The sequence below is a fragment of the Myotis brandtii genome, unplaced genomic scaffold (assembly GCF_000412655.1).
Source record: "Myotis brandtii unplaced genomic scaffold, ASM41265v1 scaffold8, whole genome shotgun sequence".
NCBI classification, from domain to species: domain Eukaryota; kingdom Metazoa; phylum Chordata; class Mammalia; order Chiroptera; family Vespertilionidae; genus Myotis; species Myotis brandtii.
The window spans coordinates 7,857,992-7,880,415 of NW_005371219.1; the positions used below are offsets into that span (position 1 = coordinate 7,857,992).

General features: G+C 43.7%; 1 protein-coding gene across 1 annotated transcript in view; it reads right to left on the minus strand.

Annotated features, from left to right (window-relative positions):
• Nucleotides 1-19,594, minus strand: part of ARMC2 (armadillo repeat containing 2) — a 94,753-nt gene extending 75,159 nt beyond the window's left edge. Inside the window, exons 1-4 of the mRNA XM_014531275.1 lie at nt 19,438-19,594; nt 13,861-14,121; nt 13,353-13,425; nt 2,910-3,081 (exon numbers count right to left, since the gene is read on the minus strand). Of these exons, the coding sequence (XP_014386761.1) occupies nt 2,910-3,081; nt 13,353-13,425; nt 13,861-14,078 (463 nt within the window). The 5' untranslated portion in view covers nt 14,079-14,121; nt 19,438-19,594. The remainder of the gene's footprint in view (nt 1-2,909; nt 3,082-13,352; nt 13,426-13,860; nt 14,122-19,437) is intronic.
• Between the last annotated feature and the right edge of the window lie 2,830 nt (nt 19,595-22,424).

A 22,424-nucleotide genomic window follows, 5' to 3' on the forward strand; every position in this document is an offset into this window, starting at 1 on the left:
TGCTGACCCACTTGCAGCCCCTGCAGAGGGTGAGGTGGAGCAAGACAGGAGGGCCGAAGACCAGGGACAAGGCCGGAGGTGATCAAGGCAGTGAGGCGGAGGTGGGACAGGAGAGCAGACCTAAGAAGTATTTAGGAAGCCCATTTAGGAAGCCCAGGAGGGGCTGGTGATGGCAAAGATGACCGGGATGGGTAAGAGCAGCGGTTCTCAACCTGTGGGTCGCGACCCTTTTGGGGGTGGAACGACCCTTTCACAGGGGTCGCCTAAGACCATTGGAAAACACATATATAATTACATATTGTTTTGTGATTAATCACTATGCTTTAATTATGTTCAATTTGTAACAATGAAAATACATCCTGGGGGGAAAACCAAGATGGCGGCATAGGTTAACGCCGGAGTTTGCTGCCTCGAACAACCACTTCAAAAATACAACTAAAAGACGGAACAAGAAGATGGGCACACACATCTCTTCCCCTTTCATTTTCGTAAATTGGAAATTCCCAGCCTGTCATCACAGCCCGAGCCCCACCCGTGGCAGTGTCAGCTGCAAACGAATTCACACCAAAGGGAGGGACGCCACTCCATCTCCGTGAACACGGTTCCATTTAGGATCACCCAGTAGAGGGTCCCTTCTCTACACAACAGAGACTGAAACCAGCCCAGGGAGCCGCTGTTCGGATGACAGTGGCAGCAAGGCTAGAGCGCTACAGCGTTTTTGTTGATGGGGCAATGTGCGCTTTTAAAGGGACAATGCCTTCCAGCTGCCATAGCTTCCTGAGTGCTGACACACACCCAGGGGATGGTGGAAATGGTGAGGTGGGGCCGCTGCAAACAGGGTGGATAAGAGAACCGCAGCAAAGACATGCTTTGGGGCAGCTTGGAGGCGCGAAGATGGCCTCGGTGCTGGGACAGGGTGCCTGCCGCCCACGGCACCTCCCAGAGCAGCACTGGGGTGCTGTGGCCAAGGGCCAGGGGGCCCAGGAGCGGAGGAGCTAAGCCATGAGGGAAGCACAGAAGACGAGGTGGTGGGTGACACATCCACCTGTTCGGGCACCTTCACAAAGCCGTGAGTGGCTCGGTAAGCAGCAGGGTTCTCAGGGTGAGCTTCCAAGAGTTAAAAGCGTTAAACGTGGCTGCGGCATTCGCGTTCAAAGCCACCCAACGAACGGCCATTTAGTAGCTCTTGCACCAGCTCTGCCATCCTGTTCACAAGAAGTGACCCTGCTCCTCTCTGAGTCTGCCTTCACCCCCAACCTTGATCCCATCCCTCTCACCCTGTCAAGGGCTTTGCTCCTGCAGCTACCACTCCCTTCTGATGAACTGGTCTGCTAGGGCCCAGTGTGGAGCCTGTGAAAGTTGCTCAGGTGACTAATGTGCCCCGACACTGAGAAACATAAGGTGGATGGTGTGTCTCCCTTGCTTAGACCTTGCCCTGGTTTTTCCCTGTGAGCAGCTTCGAGCCGGGCCATTCCCCCAGCCTGGCCTGCGTGGCCTTTGGCTTCAGCTCCCGCATCCATAGCGGGACGCCTCTCCTGCACTACACATCACCGCGTGACACACACACACACACACACACACACACACCCTCAGCTCCTGCATCCATAGCGGGACGATTCTCCTGCACTGCACATCACCGCGTCACACACACACACACACACACACACACACCCTGCACTGCCTGTCTTTTCTCTCCTTGATGCCACCTCTTCAGCTATGTCAGGGATCTCTGGAGAACCCAGGAACCAGACAGGAACATGAGCTGAGTGGCCGGGCGACATGGGGAACAGCAGATCACATCCGGGGCTAACAGGGTGGGCACACCCAGCTCCAGTCATTCTCTTGGGGGCTGCACAGAAAGGGGGCCCGGAGTGGCTGGACCGTTAGATTTTTCACAAGAAGTCATACATCTGGACTCTCCCATGAGCTCTGCGTTTAGATGTTGCTGATGACAAGGGAAGGCTTGTATGTGAAACCAGGAGGCGCCTCAGTGCGACTCGCAGCCTTCGGCGTCCATCCTCAGTCCCTCCTCCGTGTGGCTGCTGCCAGCCCTCCACCAAGCCTTAAACTGGAGGAGGGCCAGTCCGCCGGCCCCGGGCAAAGTGGTTTCCCGACTTTTCTGACCATAGAGAGTAACAATAAATGTATAACACGCTTGACTATGAATGTGCTACATAGCAAATTTACAACAGGGCCCTGAACACACGGGTATGCGGCTGGAAAAGTCTCTCGAAGCCGCACTCATCCCCCTTATTGTCTGCAGTGCACCCTGACATTTCCCGTTACATGCTGGTCTACTTCATTTTTTAAAAAAATGCTTGGAGTGATCCACTAAATTGATTGTCACCCACTGCTGTTCCTTGGTTTGTAAACTCTTAGCATGCCCTGGGCAGGGAATGATGCCAACTGGTGGGGCCACGCCTTAGAATGCCCCTCTGTCCCCAGATTTAGATACTGGCCAGCAGTTCTGCGACAGCAGGAAAAGCCCCTTTCAACTTTTGCTTATGTTTTCCCATGGGATCGGAGGGGTACTGCCAAAGACCCAAGCTTAGTGGACTTAGATGAGTCTTAAAAATGCCTAATGAAATGAACAATTTCTTAAACTCTAATTTTTAAAATCATTTATCCAATCTTGATAAACCCGTTCATTAGAAAATACTTGTCTTCCTATCCTTTTTCTACCAAGTAACAGTTTTTTGAAAACTATGATATTTAGGTATTCTTTATAAACACCCAGAAAAATATGTGAACAATATTTCTTACCCAGCTTTTGCATAATATTAACTAAGTCCTAATTAATGTAAAAAAAAATCACATGGGGTTTGAAAATATGATATAAAAATAGCTTTTGCGTGCAAATTCGAGAGACATGCCCGCCCCCAGATGTAAAGATGGTCAGGTGGCCTTACGCTCGGCGGGAGGCAGCGTCCTGTCCGGCAGAAGGGCCCCCTGGGAGGCCGCCCGGAACAAGCGCGCCCGGGCGCTGCTTATCCTTCGCATCTTCACGGGGTCCACCGGGGGCTTCGGGAAGGAAAGGCCGGGGTCCCCTTCTGTGGTGGGAGATGCCGGAGCTTTCGGTTTCTGGAAAGAGAATGTTTAAACGACTGGCGTGAGTTTCTGTGTCTCATACCAGACTGGCACCTGGGGCTGGCCCTGCCCCTCCCGCTGAGCACAGGCATGGCTTTCTGCCTGGCTGGTCCCGCCCCGGGCTCCACGTCTCATGGGCCATCTTACTCAATATGTTATACAGTGGGGCCTTGACTTACGAGTTTAATTCGTTCCGAGACCGAGCTCGTTAAGGAGCTCATTAACTCAAATTACTCTGTCAACTCAATGCAAAATATCGGCAGAGAGACAGCTGGTATCTCAAAAAACTCGTTAGTCGGGACACTTGTAAGTCAAGGCCCCACTGTATAGATAACTCTTGTTCATTGTCTTTGTCAAATATATTGTATTAATTACACTACCATCCTGCTTAGTGTTTTTAAAAAACAACAACAGTTTATCCATGCTAGCAAACAGCTATCTGTATGAGAGACTAAAACATTTGGGAGAGTATATGCGTTGCAAATTTATGTATTCAATTCAGTTCAGAAAACATGTATTGGGCACCTATATGTGTCAAAAACTATGTGGAATATAAATACGACCATTACACATTTTGGACTCCACAAAAGTACTTTTTAATGATATAAATTTTTTTTTAAAAAAAATACATTTTTACTTATTTCAGAGAGAGGAAAGGAGAGGGAGAGAGAGACTCATTGACTGTCTGCCTCCTCCAGGTCCCCTACTGGGGATCGAATCCGCAACCCAGGCATGTGTCTGACTGGGTGTGTGAACTGAACCATGACCTCCTGGTTCACACATCGATGCTCAACCACTGAGCCACACTGGCCAGGCAATGATATAAAATTTTAGAAACTAATTTAAAGTCACAAAACATAAGAGCAAGAAGTTGTCTTGGACTTATGACATAAACATGTCTTCTTTTCCATATCACTAGAATTCTATGCTGATATCCTTAGAAAAGAAACATTACTGGCAAAATTCCAATTCCTTAAAGACTTTTAAAAATACCAGCACCAGGCACTGTGCTGCCCAGCGCATCCTCAGATCTAAGCTCCAGGTGGCAGTGGCCTCTGACCCAGGGCCAGAACCTCATGGAAGCCTAAACGCCCACTTTCAGTGTTGCTGGTGGTCAGTCCTTCCTCCCTCCAACGTTAGCAGAATTACCTGTCTGTGAAAGAGCAATCTTAATGGCAGTGGTGCTTTTGGGGTCTCTAACCAAAAACAATCAAGTTCAAGTTCCTCAAGTCACTTACATAAATATGTGAAAGGGGTGACTCTCAATCCCACAGGTTTGTCAATAAATATTTTAAAAATCCAGTGTGAACTTCAAGTCAGATAATTTGGAAAAATGGGTGAAGTCATCTATCATATATGACACATAATTTTTTTTTTTTTTTAAATGATTGAGTTGTGCTTACATCTGATGGCCAAGCACAGTCTCCCTCCAAGGAGTTACTTATTCCAATAATGATGACATTTTTCAAAATTTTTTTTTCTTTTCCAATTACAGTTGACATTCAATATTTTTTTTCATTCAATATTATTTTATATTAGTTTCAGGTGTACTCAAAATATTTGTTCATTTGCACCTGAAATCAGTTCATGAACCACATAAAAATTAGTTATGACTTTAGATACACATTCTTCTAAACACAGCTAGAAAACTGGTAAATAAAATAATTAGCATAGTATAGAGCAGTGATGGTGAACCTATGACACGCATGTCAGAGGTGACACATGAACTCATTTTTTTGGTTGATTTTTCTTTGTTAAATGGCATTTAAATATATAAAATAAATATCAAAAGTATAAGTCTTTGTTTTACTATGGTTGCAAATATCAAAAAATTTCTATATGTGACACGGCACCAGAGTTAAGTTAGGGTTTTTCAAAATGCTGACACGCCGAGCTCAAAAGGTTCGCCATCACTGGTATAGAGGAAGAGTAAATGACTTCGGAATCAAACTGATCTGGAGTGGAATCTACTCCCTAGCTGTGTGAACTTGAGCTGGCCATTGACTTCTCTGAACTTGCCCAGCTATCAAATGGAGACAGCAGTCCCCTTCTTGCAGGGACACTGACATAGACAATTCCTGTTATGGAGGCTCCAGACATGCTAGCTCCCTTCCCTATGTGAGTGACTCACTCATTATTTACCGAATTTGGCTCCAAGTTACTTTTAAGTCACAAAGCCAAGGCTTAGCCTCTGACACAACCTTGCTCGGAAGAAAAATCCTGAATTCAGAGGCATCTATTCTGAAGGAGACAACACTCATTTGTCTGTATAAATTCTGCTATATTTGTTCAATAGTCACTTTATTTTTTATTCTCCCTAATGTATTGCGAAATATTCATTAGAATGTGACTTAGGCCATGAAACTAAGAGTAACAAAAAAATCTAAAAGCATATAAAACAGGAAAGTTAAGTGCTTTAGGTATTATTATGGAAGATAAGATACATTAGGACAATCTCAATATTGAATGTAGATACGAAGTTTTCTTATCTCAAAACGTCTGTACTCTGCAGGTACCTTGAATATAAAGCAAAGACCAAGAAGTCTGCCAAATAATAATAATGCAGATAAATAAATGTTTGTTTTTGTTTTTTACAAATGCCATAACTGTTCTAAAAATTTTGGACACTAAATAAAAGATCTTATAAAGGGAAAAATATTTTTGCAAAGCTAAGTTTTACCCAAAGAACAATAGCTGAATTACCTCTGATGGCAAGATAAAGCCCCTTCCCTGCTCCCTGATAGAAGGTGGGATTTCCCTAGCACAACGCTAGTCGGTGTTGGCATCATGACAAATTACTTCCAGTTTACTGTTGACCTTTACTAAATCATTTATCTCATTTAAGCATATACCTCACTGGTCTACTTAAAATACAAACTGATACATGTAAAGCATTTTTAAATTCGTCAGGGAAAACGACTAAAGAAACCATCAATTTCTATCATGTCAGGTTCTACAAAATGGTCTTCCACGTTGCAGAGCAAAATGGTGTTTATAGAGCTAAACAGTAAAAATGTTTTCATACACAATTCGTGGCATTTTAGAATTCAGAGAAGGTTTCAAGTAAGTTTCAGCCTCCACTGGAGAACCTTCCTCCCCCGTGTTGTGTGTCATGACATGAACCAGGGACTTGAGTATAATCAGGGACACTGGAAAGTCAGAATTTAAGATTTCTTCTGGTTGATAAAACTGCTCCAGTCCGTTGAAGACTGAGAGACTACTTTCACAGAACCACCTAATGAAAGAAGACAAAATTCCTAGAACATCTAAGGGATCTGGCTGGCTCGGCTCTCCTCCCAGCACTTGGGCCTTGACTGATTTCTGACCTGGATCCTTGGGATCACCAGTTGGGAACATGGGGTGTCCCCTGTTCTACATGAAGGCTGGGAACGGGAGTCTATGACATCCCACCCCAGAAAGTTGCTATGATTTAATTTGTAAAACAGCAGCACGCGCACACACACACACACACACACACACACACACACACACACACACACCTCTTGGAAGTTAGAAAGCAAATATTAAAAATTCCCCCAAGCCCATGACATCTGCACGTGGCAATTGGACATGATTTCTATTACCATGATTTCCTCTCGCAGGTACCCTGGGCTCTTCTGTCTCTCCCAGCAGGTGACTCACGGAGGTAATGCTACCACTCCTTCCAGACACAGTGAAAGACATTGTTTTGTCTTAGTCTGCTTTTTCTCACCCTGAATCTCCTCTAACCTCAAAGTATGGGCTTCTTAGTCCCCATCTTTTAAAAATATATTACATTTTGTTTTACTCACCAAATACTTGGAGTTTGGTTCCTATCTATATATATAAAAGCCTAAGTGACCATTAAGACCGAACGACTGGAACAACCAGTCGACCAGTCGCTATGACGCACACTGATCACCGGGGGGCAGACGTTCAACACAGAAGCTCCTCCCTGGTGGTCAGTGCACTCCCACAGCCAACCTCCCATGGCGCCTCCCCCCAGCTGGCCAACCTCCCCTTCCCCCCCCAACCCCCAGCCAGCCAGCCCCAATGGGCCCCGATCACTGGCCAGGCTGAGGGACCCCACCCATGCACGAATTTGTGCACTGGGCCTCTAGTAAAATATAAAAATTATGGCTCGAACCAACATGTGCTGTGAGCAGTGAGGACAGCAGTGACCATGGGGAGGCGGTGTCTGAAAGGCTGGCAACGATCTGTTTTCTTTGAGTGCTACTTACCGAGTATGCTGAGCTTGTGTACATTTATCAAGCTGCACCCTTTGGATCTGTGTCTTTTCTGTATGTCAATAAAAAGTTTAATAAAAATACCTGGAACTTAAATAACAAGGCTTTGTAAGGTTGGGAGACACCGGGAGAATTCTGTTTTGACAGTGATAGTGAAGAAAGACACAATTCCCTATTTATTCACATGGTCCCATGCCTTTTCCTACTTTCTACAATCAAATCATGAGAGCAGCTGCCCCTGCATCTATAAATCTGAATACCAGCTAACCAGAGCTGCAGAATGAAACCAGGAATAGCTGCCACCACACAACAGCCTGGTCTAAAAGCTGTCGGGGAAGGTCGGGGCTGCTAAGAAGGGACAAAGGTGTGCCTAGGCATTCCTACAGCGCAGGTCCATGTAAATGTTAAGGGAAGACTACGTTGCAAGGCTTTCCCCTATCTTAAAAGGTCATGCATGCTAATGGGAACCCTGGTCAGACCAGCCAGCCAAGGCCTCTGTGGCCAGGACCAGGAGCATTCGTTTTCCCATCACTCTCTGAAGCCCAGGTCATTTCGGAGTGCAGTCAGCCCACAGACAAACAGGGGGAGAAACAGAGAAGGAGGGTACGCGTGCAAGCGCAGAGTTGAGCTGATGTGTTAAATGTAGGAGCTGGAAAGAGTTGCTCTCTGGATCCCTCTTTCCTGTCTGAGCGCTGGCTGAGGAGTTATTAAACAAGCCCGAGAAAGTGTCCTAGATCCAAATAGTGTGAAATTCAATTGGTTAGGACTTTATTAATTCTTTGGGCAAGTTTATCCTCTAACTATTAGATACCCTACCCCCACCTTCCTCCTTTATCCTGTCTTCTCTACCCCCCTCTCCATCCTCCCACTCTTATTTCCCCTTATTCCTCCCTTTGTCAAAGGGCAGGTAGTATGAGGCCCCACTTTCAGAGTTTCTCGACTGGGAGCTCCAAACTTTATTGTTTAAAATGAATTATACTTAAGACCCTTACATAATCCACTATTAACAAAATTATTTCAAACTAAAGGAGTTACATAACTTAACATGGAGATTTCTTAGCCCATTTTCACTTTGCACCTAGCACCCGACCATTCTACAGGAAAGAAATTTAACTTCAATGACCCTAAACAGAGGCAATGCCAACATTATCTCTGTCTGACACCCAACCCCACAGTCTCAGAATGGTACCAGTTTGACAAGGACCAGGTTTAGTCTAGAAATACAAATTTTTATGAAAGAGTGGGGGAAGGGATGGAGTGAATCCTAAAAAACTACAGCAATATTAAAAACGATTGATAGGAGTCAAATGACAGAATTATAGAATAGAGAGCCATTCTACAACCAGGTAGACCCATTGGACTGCCCAGGTGAGGTCCTCTTACTGTAGTTGGCTCAAAACCCAGTAGTACCCAAGGTTGTAGGTGCAAGAAGCCATATGTCAATAATGACTGGCAAAATATTTATTGTTATGGCTCGAACCAACATGTGCTGTGAGCAGTGAGGACAGCAGTGACCATGGGGAGGCGGTGTCTGAAAGGCTGGCAACGATCTGTTTTCTTTGAGTGCTACTTACCGAGTATGCTGAGCTTGTGTACATTTATCAAGCTGCACCCTTTGGATCTGTGTCTTTTCTGTATGTCAATAAAAAGTTTAATAAAAATACCTGGAACTTAAATAACAAGGCTTTGTAAGGTTGGGAGACACCGGGATAATTCTGTTTTGACAGTGATAGTGAAGAAAGACACAATTCCCTATTTGTTCACATGGTCCCATGCCTTTTCCTACTTTCTACAATCAAATCATGACAGCAGCTGCCCCTGCATCTATAAATCTGAATACCAGCTAACCAGAGCTGCAGAATGAAACCAGGAATAGCTGCCACCACACAACAGCCTGGTCTAAAAGCTGTCGGGGAAGGTCGGGGCTGCTAAGAAGGGACAAAGGTGTGCCTAGGCATTCCTACAGCGCAGGTCCATGTAAATGTTAAGGGAAGACTACGTTGCAAGGCTTTCCCCTGTCTTACAAGGTCACTCATGCTAATGGGAACCCTGGTGAACCAGTCAGACCAGCCAGCCAAGGCCTCAGTGGCCAGGACCAGGAGCATTCGTCTTCCCATCACTCTCTGAAGCCCAGGTCATTTCTGAGTGCAGTCAGCCCACAGACAAACAGGGGGAGAAACAGAGAAGGAGGGTACGCGTGCAAGCGCAGAGTTGAGCTGATGTGTTAAATGTAGGAGCTGGAAAGAGTTGCTCTCTGGATCCCTCTTTCCTGTCTGAGCGCTGGCTGAGGAGTTATTAAACAAGCCCGAGAAAGTGTCCTAGATCCAAATAGTGTGAAATTCAATTGGTTAGGACTTTATTAATTCTTTGGGCAAGTTTATCCTCTAACTATTAGATACCCTACCCCCACCTTCCTCCTTTATCCTGTCTTCTCTACCCCCCTCTCCATCCTCCCACTCTTATTTCCCCTTATTCCTCCCTTTGTCAAAGGGCAGGTAGTATGAGGCCCCACTTTCAGAGTTTCTCGACTGGGAGCTCCAAACTTTATTGTTTAAAATGAATTATACTTAAGACCCTTACATAATCCACTATTAACAAAATTATTTCAAACTAAAGGAGTTACATAACTTAACATGGAGATTTCTTAGCCCATTTTCACTTTGCACCTAGCACCCAACCATTCTACAGGAAAGAAATTTAACTTCAATGACCCTAAACAGAGGCAGTGCCAACATTATCTCTGTCTGACACCCAATCCCACAGTCTCAGAATGGTACCAGTTTGACAAGGACCAGGTTCAGTCTAGAAATACAAATTTTTATGAAAGAGTGGGGGAAGGGATGGAGTGAATCCTAAAAAACTACAGCAATATTAAAAACGATTGATAGGAGTCAAATGACAGAATTATAGAATAGAGAGCCATACTACAACCAGGTAGACCCACTGGACTGCCCAGGTGAGGTCCTCTTACTGTAGTTGGCTCAAAACCCAGTAGTACCCAAGGTTGTAGGTGCAAGAAGCCATATGTTAATAATGACTGGAAAAATATTTATTGCATATTGGTTCACACATACTATTTTGGAATCTTACTTTCATCATCTGCAATATAAAAACAAATATAATCTTCTTCACAAAGGCATTTTGATGAGTACTTTAAGACTATGTGATACATTTTGAGACAACTGGTAATTTGGACATGGACTATACATTAAATTATATTACTGAGTAATGTTAATTTTCTGAGACTCAATGATAGCACTGTGGTTATATAGGAGACTATCCTTGTTCATAAGAGATGCACACAAATTTTTATGGGTAAAGTCTTACAATGTCTGAAACTTACTTTCAAACAGTCCACCAAAAACAAACACACACATGCACACACATATACAGTGACAAAAACTGAGAAGCAGCTTGAGTGACACTCCAATTCCATAAAAGTCTGAGGAGTTGGTGTCGCTGGTACTTGCAGTAGCAGGGGCATAGGGAGGGGAACCTAAAATCAGAAGGATTGGCTGCAGGTCTGTGCAACTCTTTCCCAGCTCTACATAATCAGGCTACAGCCCAGGAGTAGATGGGAGGTTTGTTCTCTCAAGACGGTAAAACAGCAGCTCTGAATCAGGCTAATCGGGCACAGTTGATGGCCAGGGCACTTTGTGTAAGCACAGATATTAATGGAACATTTAAACACTGAATGTCAGGCATTCCTACCTTCTTCTTCTACCTGATTCCTGGAAGTTAGAACCAACCTTTGTCCTCCAGGCAAGAGCCTAGAAGACACTTCTACAGAAAATTAACTAGCCCTCAAGGAAAGCGCTAAAGATACTGCCATTGGGAGTTTCATAAACAACACAGCCCAGCCAGATCCCTCCCCTCTAAATGTAGGTGTGGGGCCCAGCCGGTGTGGCTCAGTGGTTGAGTGTCGACCTATGAACCAAGAGGTCACGGTTTGATTCCCAGTTAGGGCACATGCCTGGGTTGCAGGATAGATCCCCAGTGTGGGGCGTGCAGAAGGCAGCTGATCAATGATTCTCTCCATCATTTATGTTTTTATCTCTCCCTCTCCCTTCTTCTCTCTGAAATCAATAAAAAATATGTTTTAAAAATAATAAATGTGGGTGTGGGTAGGTATAACCTATGTGTTGACCAACCCATTCTACATACTTCCACTCTCAAATAAGGGCAGCCAAGCAAGCAGCAGGAGCTATCTGAGGAGAGCTCTAATATGAAAAACAAACCCAAACAAACAGAAAATGCATCAAGTCACAGAGAAAAGACCATGTGAAGACATGGGGGGAAAGACAGCCATTCACAAGTCAGCAAAAAGTCCTTAGAAGTAACCGACCCAGCTGCCACCTTGACATCAGACTTCTAATCTTCAGAACTGTGAGAAAATAAATTTCTGTTGTTTAAGCCACACACACACACACACATATACGCACGCGCGCGCAACAGAAACTTTAAAGGGAGAAGAAAACAACTGAAAAATCAAAACTATCATTAATACATGCAGTAGAGAAGCTACATTTATGAAACAAGGACTGAACACTATGTATTTTTTAAATGATAATTTAAAGGGGGGGAAGCTTTTGGAAAATTAAAAATATGATAGCAGAAATGAAAAGAACTCAATAAAACGACTAGAAGATAACATCTTTTCTAAAAAAAAGATGAGAAACAGAAAAGAGGAAATAAGAAAATTAAAGTGCCAATCCAGAGGATCCCACATCCAAACAATGAATTCCAGAAAGAGTAAACAGAACATAAAAGAGGGGAAGACATATCAAAATAGTTCAAGGGCATTTCCCAGAGCTGATTCCTCATTGAAGTGCCCAGCAGGATGGATAAAAATGGACTAAAGCAAAGGCCCATTATCATAAAATTTCAGAACACTGGGAACAAAGAGAAATCCTACATACTTCCAGAGAAAGAGAAAAAAAAACCCAGCAATTGAGGTCTCAAATAATTCCCTTCCCATACACCCCTTCTCAGGAAGTTATTGGAGGGAGTGCTCCACCAAATCGACAGTGAATCAAGAAAGAGGAGGACTTTGGATACAGGAAACAGGACCTCCAGCTTAAGAGGGAGAAGCCAGCTGTGCTCCAAATGCCCAGGGCAAGTGGTCCAGGACGGAGGGTGGAAAATTCTCCAAGGAGATGAATCAACAGAATACCTAATGTGCCTGAATATATGAAGGAGATTTAAAGCACTGGGGAAGAGTTTGGGGTTGAAATAGTAATAATACAAAACAAAACAAAACAAACAAACAAAAAACAACAACAAAAAAAGCAAGGCAATTATTAATCCCAGGGAAAACAAAAAGTGGTGCAGGGAAGAAGTGATCATCATCAATCATTCATAGTTCAAGGGTCCTCTGTAAACAGGGTTAATATAATCAGAGGAAAGGGCTCTAGCCAAAATTATGCTATATCTACACTGGGAGTAGCAGTGGGGACAGAAAGGGTGAATGTGTTGTGGGGAGGTGTGGGAGGATAGACAAGAGTTAAGACTTCATCTTCCTTAATGGGAAGTCATTAGATAATTTCTCGAGCTCCTAAGTCAGAGAGCAGTAAGACCCTGTGCTATTTAGAAATTTGGATGAAAAACAAAACAAAACAAAACAAAACAAGAAAATGCGACAAAAGAGCTTAAAGTGAGAGCCACTGGGGAGGGGAGAATGAAGAAGAAGGGGACAGGAGACTGCTGGAGTTGTTTTGGTAGCAAATATTTGACTCTTTATGTCCATGTTTTTATTTTTATATAACTATTACAAATAAAATGATATATTTGCATAAGTTTTTTGAATTAAAAAATACTGTGGAACATTTGGTTTACCAGGTTACTCTATTTCTAAAATTTCTTATTATTAAACTGTAGATAAATAAAAATGTTTTATTAGATACTAACCATTATATTTGAAAAAGTATAAAGGAATTCCTTTTCATATTAAATTATTAGTGCATTAGGTCTATGTACTAATACTCTACCAATATTTTTGACCAATTCCGTTTGACAGCTCTTGTGATATTGAGTACTCACAAGCTCTAGCGGGCTGAGACGTGCACTGGAAATGGGCCTGGAATCAGATGACTCAAAATTGGATGCATGGAGGCTAGCACAGGAGATGGAACAGAAATATTAGTTTGTGAAGAATCATTTCTTTTATTTCTAGTTTATATTAGTTAACTCTAGCCCAAAACTAAAGCATTCAATGCAAAAGTCTTGAGATATTTTAACAAATCATAGTACTTAAAACATTTTATTCATAAGTCTTTTCATTGCGTTGAGGAGAATTAAAAATACTGAATAATGAAAAGAAATGCAGATGATGATTTTTAAAAGCTTAGTTCATATTGCTTTATAAAACAGACATGACAGCCACTATTAACATTGCAAGCCAACTTCTTGGACCCAAGGCCTAAAATTATCTTTGAGAATCCTGAACAGATACAAGAGATATAATTGGTATAATTCGCAGAAGTCAGAGGGAACGTGTCATCGCGTGGCTTACATATCTGGATGTACAGGAAAGAGAAATGTCATATACCTGAAGCAGGAAGGGGGTCTATTTTCTGGTGTCCTTGAAGAGGCAGGTCCAAATAGTTTTCTTTGGTCTTCCTGTGGCGTGAATGGCCGTTGGGTCCCAACTGTTCTTAATGCATTTCGTGCTTCACTTATGATTTCTGCGCTGGTCTTCTGCTTGGCCACTAAAGATCGATAAAACGGATCCCGCTTCTCTAACTTTTGATCGTTTGGAGACAGCATCTTTCCTTTTGAAGTAAAACCTTCTTCAGCGAGACACCACACCCTACAAATACACAGCACAACATGTCAGCTCTTTTCATCCAGTAGTTTAGAAAGGAGGGCTTAAACCCTTCCATAGATGCTTAAATCATCCCTCTATATTAAACGTGAAAAATGATACATACATTTAAATTAAAAATCTACCAGGTAGTTACAGTTAGAAGATCAGGATGGGAGAAGAGCTTTCAAAGATATAGGTTAATAGACACAGTTTTGCCCACGGGAATATATGTGATTGAGGAAAGGGATATGCCGGGAAGAGACCCAGAATGAAAGCTCAGCCTGGAGAGAAAGAGGACAAGTCATGAAAGAAGATGGACTAAAAGGAGAAAATGAGCCTGGCCAGCATGGCTCAGTGGTTGAGCGTCGACCTCTGAACCAGGAGGTCACGGTTTGATTCCCTGTCGGGGCACACACCCCGGTTGCCGGCTCAATCCTCAGTAGGGAGAGAGCAGGAGGAAGCCGATCAATGATTCTCTCTCATCATGGGTTGCCGGCTCAATCCCCAGTAGGGAGAGAGCAGGAGGAAGCCGATCAGTGATTCTCTCTCATCATTGATGTTTCAATCTCTCTCTCCCTCTTCCTTCCTCTCTGAAATCAATAAAAACATATATATTTTTAAAAAAAGAGAGAAAGCAAAAAAATGATCTATCCTCTACCAGCCCCCCAAAATACTGGAGGGTTCTGTTAAATTTTTAAACTAAATTTCCCTTTTCTTTCCTACTGCTCTCCACACAAAATGCTAGCATTAAGATTAAATTTAGATAGATAGGGTCTATTTCCAAACTATATTTGCTTTTATAAATATAATTTGTAAACTCAGAGAAAGGTTCAACCCCACATTTGTCCATACCTTTGAATGGATTGATCCAAATCACTTTCAGTGTGAGATAGTATTCAAGATTAATAAAAGCCAAATATCAGTTTCAAACTACCCCTTCTCAGGCCACCTAACCTCAGTTAAAGAGTTAAAGTCATACACAAGGACTTTGAGAATGAAGATTCTTCTTTTTTTTGTTTTGTTTAATCCTCACCTGAGGATATTTTTCCATTACTTTTACTTTTTATTTTTTAAGAGAAAGTGGAAGGGAAAAAGGGAGGGAATGAGGAAGGGAAGGAGAGAGAGAAAGAGAGAGAGGGAATCAGCGATGTAAGAGAGAAACATCAATTGGTTGCCTCCTGCACACTCCCCAACAGAGACCAGGGGTTGACCCTGCAACCCAGGTACATGCCCTTGACCAGGAATCGAACCTGAGACCCTTCAGTGTGCAGGATGACTCTCTAACCACTAAACCACACAGGCCAGGGCCAGGTTTGTTTGTTTTTGCAAGGCGCATTACAATAAGAAATTACACCACTTAGTAAGAGAAGCTTCAGTACAATAAACAAGTTTCTTCCAGAATCCAAATCAGGTTTGCGACTCTCTTGACCCCCTATGTCACCAAGAAGTCTGGCAACATCCAAAGGTGATCTGACAAACCTAATAAAGATGAAAGGGCTTTGGATAAATAATAATGAACTATCATTCCTGACTAAGGTTCTCCCTGGCTGTACTAGGCTGCACTGAAAACTATACTCTTTCATACAGTAATGAAGCAGAACATTTACTCAAGTCACATTCTAGGAAGTCTGTAAATTATTTGGGCATACAGGAGTTTAGGCTGACCAAATAGTGTTGGAAACTATGCAAATAATACTTAAAATTTTTTTGTCTCTAAATTTTTACCACAAATTCTACCATAACTTTCTCACCTTTCTTCTTTCTTCCCTTCTAAATCTCATTTTAACTGTATACTGTGAAGAGCTGTTTTAATAATGTAAGGTCTGTACAGTTAACCAGTTATTATGTTAATATTAATATATTATTAACCAAATCAAACATGAAAATGTTCAATGACAGTGAACTGAGTTAGAAGTAAATTTGGGGGGGGGGAGGAGGAGATTTTTTCCTTTATTTGTTAAATTAAAAATTCTTATCATAGATGGTTTTTGCCAACTTAAAATAAACCCAATTACTCAGAGTTTAAAAAAAAATTGCCTCTTTAAAGTATTTCACAATAATACCACAGAAATTTTAACTTTACAAAAATTTTCCTGAGAAATGGAACAAATCCATTCAGCTAGAACTGATTAACTGTTTCCTATGTGCAAAGCCCTCTGCTTGGATCTCTGGGAACACAGATGGGAATAAATACTATCTTCACTCTCAGGCAAGAAGGACCACTAATGCTAGTTAAACATTTATTTTAATACCAAGCACTATGCTAAGTACTCTTGAGTACATCATCTCATGTAATCCCCACAACACTTCTGTGAGGTGGATAGAGTCTTAAGCAATAGAAAAAAAAAAAAAAGCTATGACATATGCCCAGAGATGATATTCAAACTACTACCCACTAGGTGGGGTCGTAGGAGGTGGGGGCATCAGAGGCCTTGGGCTGCAGCTGTTTACACACCCCCGTAGAGACATGCCATATTTTCACAACTGGAGTGGCCTTCTTGGTGGTTAGCAGCTGAGTATCAGCCCTATTTGTATTCAAATGATTTTAATACAAAGTAGAAACTGATGGGGCAATTAAAAAAACAACACACCATGTGATTACAAAAGAGGAGGGGGCTTCTGATTGGGAGAAGGTGGCAGGTAGGCTTGTTGGAGGAGGTGATGCTTGATCTGGGTTCTGGGATCATGGGCTGATTTTGAGCAAGTGGCACTGGCTGGCATTGGGGCTGGAGTAGAGGAGGAATTTCTAAGTCAGTGAGTAAGCCAAGGCAGAGTGCCAGGAACGTATGGGTGTGTGATGAATGAGGAGCAGCTCTGGAAATGAAGACTGGAGTGGGACCAGACAGGGAACTGAATGGCAGGTCAAGAAATTAATAAAAACTGATGAGAAAATTAAAAGATTTTGAGGTATGATGTGATCTGGCAGGGATTGGCAGGATGGAAAGAAGGGAAAAATTAAAAGGGACAAAATCAGACAGCTCTTTACAACCACCCAGCAAACCTTAGAGGCCCTCATGGAAACGTTCCTCTCACCCTCCCAGCCTCAGGTAGGTGCCTGTCCTCCATACTCCACAAGGTCCCCAGTCGTCTCTGTCAGCACACCCTCCCACTGTGCCTACATAACTGGTGTTGTCCCACCAGACTCAGCCCCAGCTCTGCGTGTGAGGCACAGCTGAAGGTCAACAATTGCATATAATTGCTGGATTCCATTTTCAAAATGTGTTTTTATTCATTTTTAGAGAGAAAGGAAAGGAGAGGGGGAGAGAGAGGGAAACATTGATGAGAGAGAGAAACATCGATCAGCTGCCTCCTGACACGCACTCTGACCAGGGTCTGGGCCTGCAACTTGGGCATGTGCCCTGATCGGGAATCAAACTGGCAACCAAACTGGCAACCTTTTGGTGCACAGGATGATGCTCAACAAACTGAGTCACACCAGCCAGGACTGGACTCCATTTTCAAATACAGACCTGAGCTAGGAAATACCCAGACGGAGGCTGCCTGGCTTCCTTAACTGGAGACATTTGTTACAGTAGATTAGAAAAGCATATTGGACTTCATTTCAAATGGCATCTGATTCTTGGTGCCATGTGGTCATATGAGAACAATTGTAACTTTGAGTCACTGGGCATGAAGAAAGACTCGATAAATGTTGTGATCTGTGGATGAGGTATTGAAAGTCCTAAATACAGGAGTGAAGGTGAAATAGAGGTAACAAGAGAAATGAGAACTAGTGAGGAGCACCAAGAGCAGAACATCCAACAGGATTTGGCATCTAAGGAGACAGGAAAGGGCAGAGGTGATACAGGGTATGCAACCTAGGGAGTAGGAGGGCAAGGGGACCTTTTAAAAGAAAACAGGAGAGTAGACTCTGAAGGGGAAGAAGAAAGCAGCTAAGTTCTGTCTTGCATCGCTGTCCTGAGTTTATGGTGTCCACAGAACCACTAGAAGATGAATACCATCAGTGGTAGGAAATTCGAAACTGGAGACAGTTTTAAACAAAGTATTTCTTACTGGTTGGTACAAAAGTTTCGAGTCATTATTTATAAGTTTATACCTAATGATGAAGACCTGTCTTCACCTTTGTGCTAACAGACACCTGAATCAGAGCCTTCTTGCTAAATGCAATACTGCAACTATCAAGATGCTCGCAACGGGGGAAAGACTGGCCATTTCCATACTATTTTCCCTGCAAATCAAATCATCAGGACCTTTACCTGATTCTGAATTACCTTTGTGTTAATATGAGCATCCAAAGAGGCAGTGGTTCAGGGCTCAGATGCTGGAGTAAGGGTTCAAATACTCTGACAATTCGCAGCTATATCACCTAGGGCAGGGATTCCAACATCTCTAAGCCTCAGTTTCCTGGTCTGTAAAATATGTGTAGTAATAGTAATAGCCTCATAGAATTATTTTGATAATTAAGTGACATCACTCACGTAAAGTGCTTTAGCATGGTGCCTGGCCCTCAGAAAACATTTACTACTGTCCAAGAGCCACACGATAAGAAATACAGCAAGAATTTCTCCCTGAATACAAACAATACATTGCAAAAGAAAAGGAATGGCATTTGTTCAGAGTTTTCATATATTTTTATAAAATTTAAGTTCAAATAAGGGGTGTTTTCCTTTATGAACAAAGAGTCTTTGTTAAATATTTTATTTAATGTCAACTATGCTAAATCAACAACTAATCAGAACATAATAAATTCACAAAACGGGATACAAATAAGAGTGGTACTTGCTTTTCTACCAAGTAAAATAATTCCAAATCAGGGAGAGATGGAAGACCTGCTGTGATACTGGTGGGAATGAATGATGGAAGGCATGTTGTGAACATTTTAATGTATATTGTTACACCTACACTTATTTATTTATCGAGGCTCTGTCTGTTGCATAGAAGAGGCCAGGTACAGTTTGTGTGACCTTAACTGGGTCCCTGTCTGCCTAGACAAAGCCCTTTAGTCTACCCTACTCTGGTTCAGCAAATATTAATGAGTGTCTATGAAGTACGTACCGCGCACTCGGCTAATGCTCAGTGTATAGATATAAAGACAGCGAGGCCCAACCGAGCGCGTAGGCACCGCACTCTCAGGGCCTCTCTTCCCGCCCCACCCCTCCATCTGGGAACAGAAAGGAGGACAGCAGGAGGGGGTTCCCGGTGAACCCGCGGAGCCTCACCTCTCCGGCGGAGAGCGGCTCCCCTCACCCCCACAATGCCCCCTCCTCCACTGGTCCAGGCGGGGCAGCATCTTTACCCAGCGCGTCTGCCCCACCGGCCGGCCAACGTCTCCATGGCAACCGTACACAAACTACCTACCCGGGGCGCCTGCTGCCGTGCCAGGTCACTGCTGGGCAATCCCGAGGAGCGGGCCAGGGAAGGAGTTGGGAGTGGGCGCGGCAAAGGGGGCTTCTGGCCGGACCCCAGCACTTGCGATTAGCGCGGGAGGCAGTCACAGCTGCGGGGCTTCAGTTCATCTTCCAGTTTTCCCCCGAGGCGGCGCAGCGGTGATGGAGAAGGCGGGGCGGGCGGGGCGGGGCGGGGCGAGGCCAAACCCGGCGAGTGGAGTGGGGGAGAGGCGAGGGGTGGCCAGGAGGTCCCCTCCCAGTAACGCTCGCACAGAAATGCGGAGGCGTGGGAGGAGCCTGGGTCAGGGCTGCAGGCCGGGAGGGCGAGGATCCCTTGATAAGAGAGAGTAAGGGTTCCGCGTGGACGAACCCGGCGGGAAAGCGTCTACTTTTACAACTTACGGAACCACCTGTGTTGAGCCCCGATGAGATTTCAGCGCCTCTATAAATAACAAGTAGGACTGCCGCCTGCGGAGTGTTCAGGGGTTAGAGGATTTACTCGTTCAGACTGCGGCACTGTATTATGTCGAACGAGTGGCTTAACCTCTCCATCTGTAAATGGAGGGCAATAGTAGGACCTAGCCAGGTCCTGTGGCGGTGAAGACTGAGTGAGAAAATCGATTTAAAACGTTATGCAGTGGACGAAATGTTAAACGTGGCAATGAACGAAATGTTAAACTGTTGCTATGATTGAGCCCGTGCATTTGGATAGCACTTCAGAGATTACAAGGGATATTAACACTGAATATTATCTTTTTGAGCATCCCTGCCACTCTGCGCTAGCCAGCTTGGCATCCCCATTCACTAGAGACAAAATAGGGGCTCTGGGTCTAGTGAGTGACAGCCTAGATTCAGTTCTAGGCCTCCCGTGGGCAATCATTTTGTTTTACTGCATCAAAACACTTGATTGGCAAAAAGAACCCCACATATTTTTCTGGTTTAATTCTGTTCTCTCCTATTAGACCACTCAGCAACACTTAACAGTGTTAAATACAAGTGAGACCATAATCACTCTCCATTCAGGTTTGCACCACACTTTACACATATGGGAATTTTTCAGCTCAAGTGTTGTTGTCAACATTGGGAAAATGCCACATCCTTTGGTGCTAAGTATATGGTAAAGAATAATTAAATTGAAGATATTTTTGAGCACATACTAAGTGTTAAGGCATTGTGCTAGGTGGTAAATGATACTAACCTGCACTAAAGGAATGTCAGTCGTCTTCAGAGTACCCAACAGGATTTCAAATATAGCAGACAATAAACATTTATTAGTCGATTGGATAATTTGAGGGCCTAAAACAAAGTATTTGTGTTCTTCAGGGTTGAGATCTTTTTTCCAGTGACTGAACATGAATTATCACATCAAGTCCCTTCTACTGGCCACTGGACTCCATTGTGCAAAGGGACCTTTGCCCATTGAATATAAAACCATAACTAGTATTTTGAATTCACAACTTGTGTGATCAAAATACAATTTCATTTTTGTCTCTCGCTATCATTTTAAAATGTATCCAGTGTTGTTATCTTCCCTGCCCTTGGATGGAACGCTGGGTTGAGTTTTTGTATTTCCTGCTCATTTTTAGGAAACTGATAGTCCTATATAGGAACTACATTTCAACCAAAATTATAATGTTGGGTACAAGACATAAACAAATGCAGCAAACTTCACTTGCAGCGAGGCTTCTCTGCGGCCCCAGGATCCCAGCTGCAGGTGTGTAACTGACTTTCCCAGCAGTAACTGACTTTTCCCACCACTGCCCCCTCACTAGAGGCTACTTAGGACCCGCCTGCCCTGGAGGGTGGGGAGTGGGGAGAGGGGAAGGCAGGATCACTCCCTCCTGGATTGATTGCCTTTGACCTTGCTGTGCCTATGGTTAAAGCAACTCATGTGGGTCTTCCCTGGGCCCTTGGGAAGTTTCCCCTTAATGAGGACCTTCCCCCTGGGGCTCTTTGGGTGGATGCAGCACTATTCCACAGTTGCTTACAACTCCTTCCCTGCCCTAGAAATTCAGGGTTCACCGCAGCCCCTTTAAATGGGTCTCAAGATGACCCCTCATTTTGTCCAAGGGAAACCCCACACATCTCTTGCCCCAGTGACTCTGAGACTGCAGGCCCATCCCCTTGCAGCCTCCTCCAGGCTGTCACATGGAGCTTTAGTTTTCCCAGGAGTGAGTCAGGCTCCAATCCTCTGGACCACCCAACTGCAGTCTCTGGCAGGCCCCCCTGGGCAGCCCCTCTCACGGGGTTTGAGATGAATGCGGTGGCATCCCCACACTCCTCTCCAAAGAAATGCCCTTACACATTCTCCCACTTTGCTCTGACTCCTTGTTTTTAGCCTCAACCTGGGCCCTCTGGTCCAGGGAGTCTGTTTCTTTGTAACTTGCTCTGTGGAGACTTTGCCTCACCTTCGCTTTGGAACGGAGGATATACAATCACCACTGCAACTGAAACTTCAGCTTCAACACCTGTTGTACAGCCGGTTACTAACTATGCTCTTGCACCCTAAGATCTTGGTCTGAAATAGACCTCATAAGCACACTACTAGAACCCGAAGCTAGCCAGCTCAGTGGCCAGGAAATGTCTGCCAGGTAAGTTAGAACAACTGAAAGAATGGCAAGGACAGAATCATAGGAAGCAATTATTTAATGCAATAAAGCTGCTCAGTTTACTACACAGAAGGACACAATATGGGAAAATATTGAGGCTATCGTAGTAGTGGCCTATTATATTGACCCTGCTATTCCTCCATGGTTACCTAATGGGTATTTAACAGACTTTGATATAGTTAAACTTGTAAGTGGAATTATCTTAGAAACAAAATTGCTGACAATTTTTATACCTTAGAGAGATTAAAGAGGAAAACAAAACAATTGTAAATATGACATTTATAAAGCACTACCTAATTTCTAAATTGCTTTCATTTGGAGCATTTTATTTTTATTGCTTTGTTTGGAG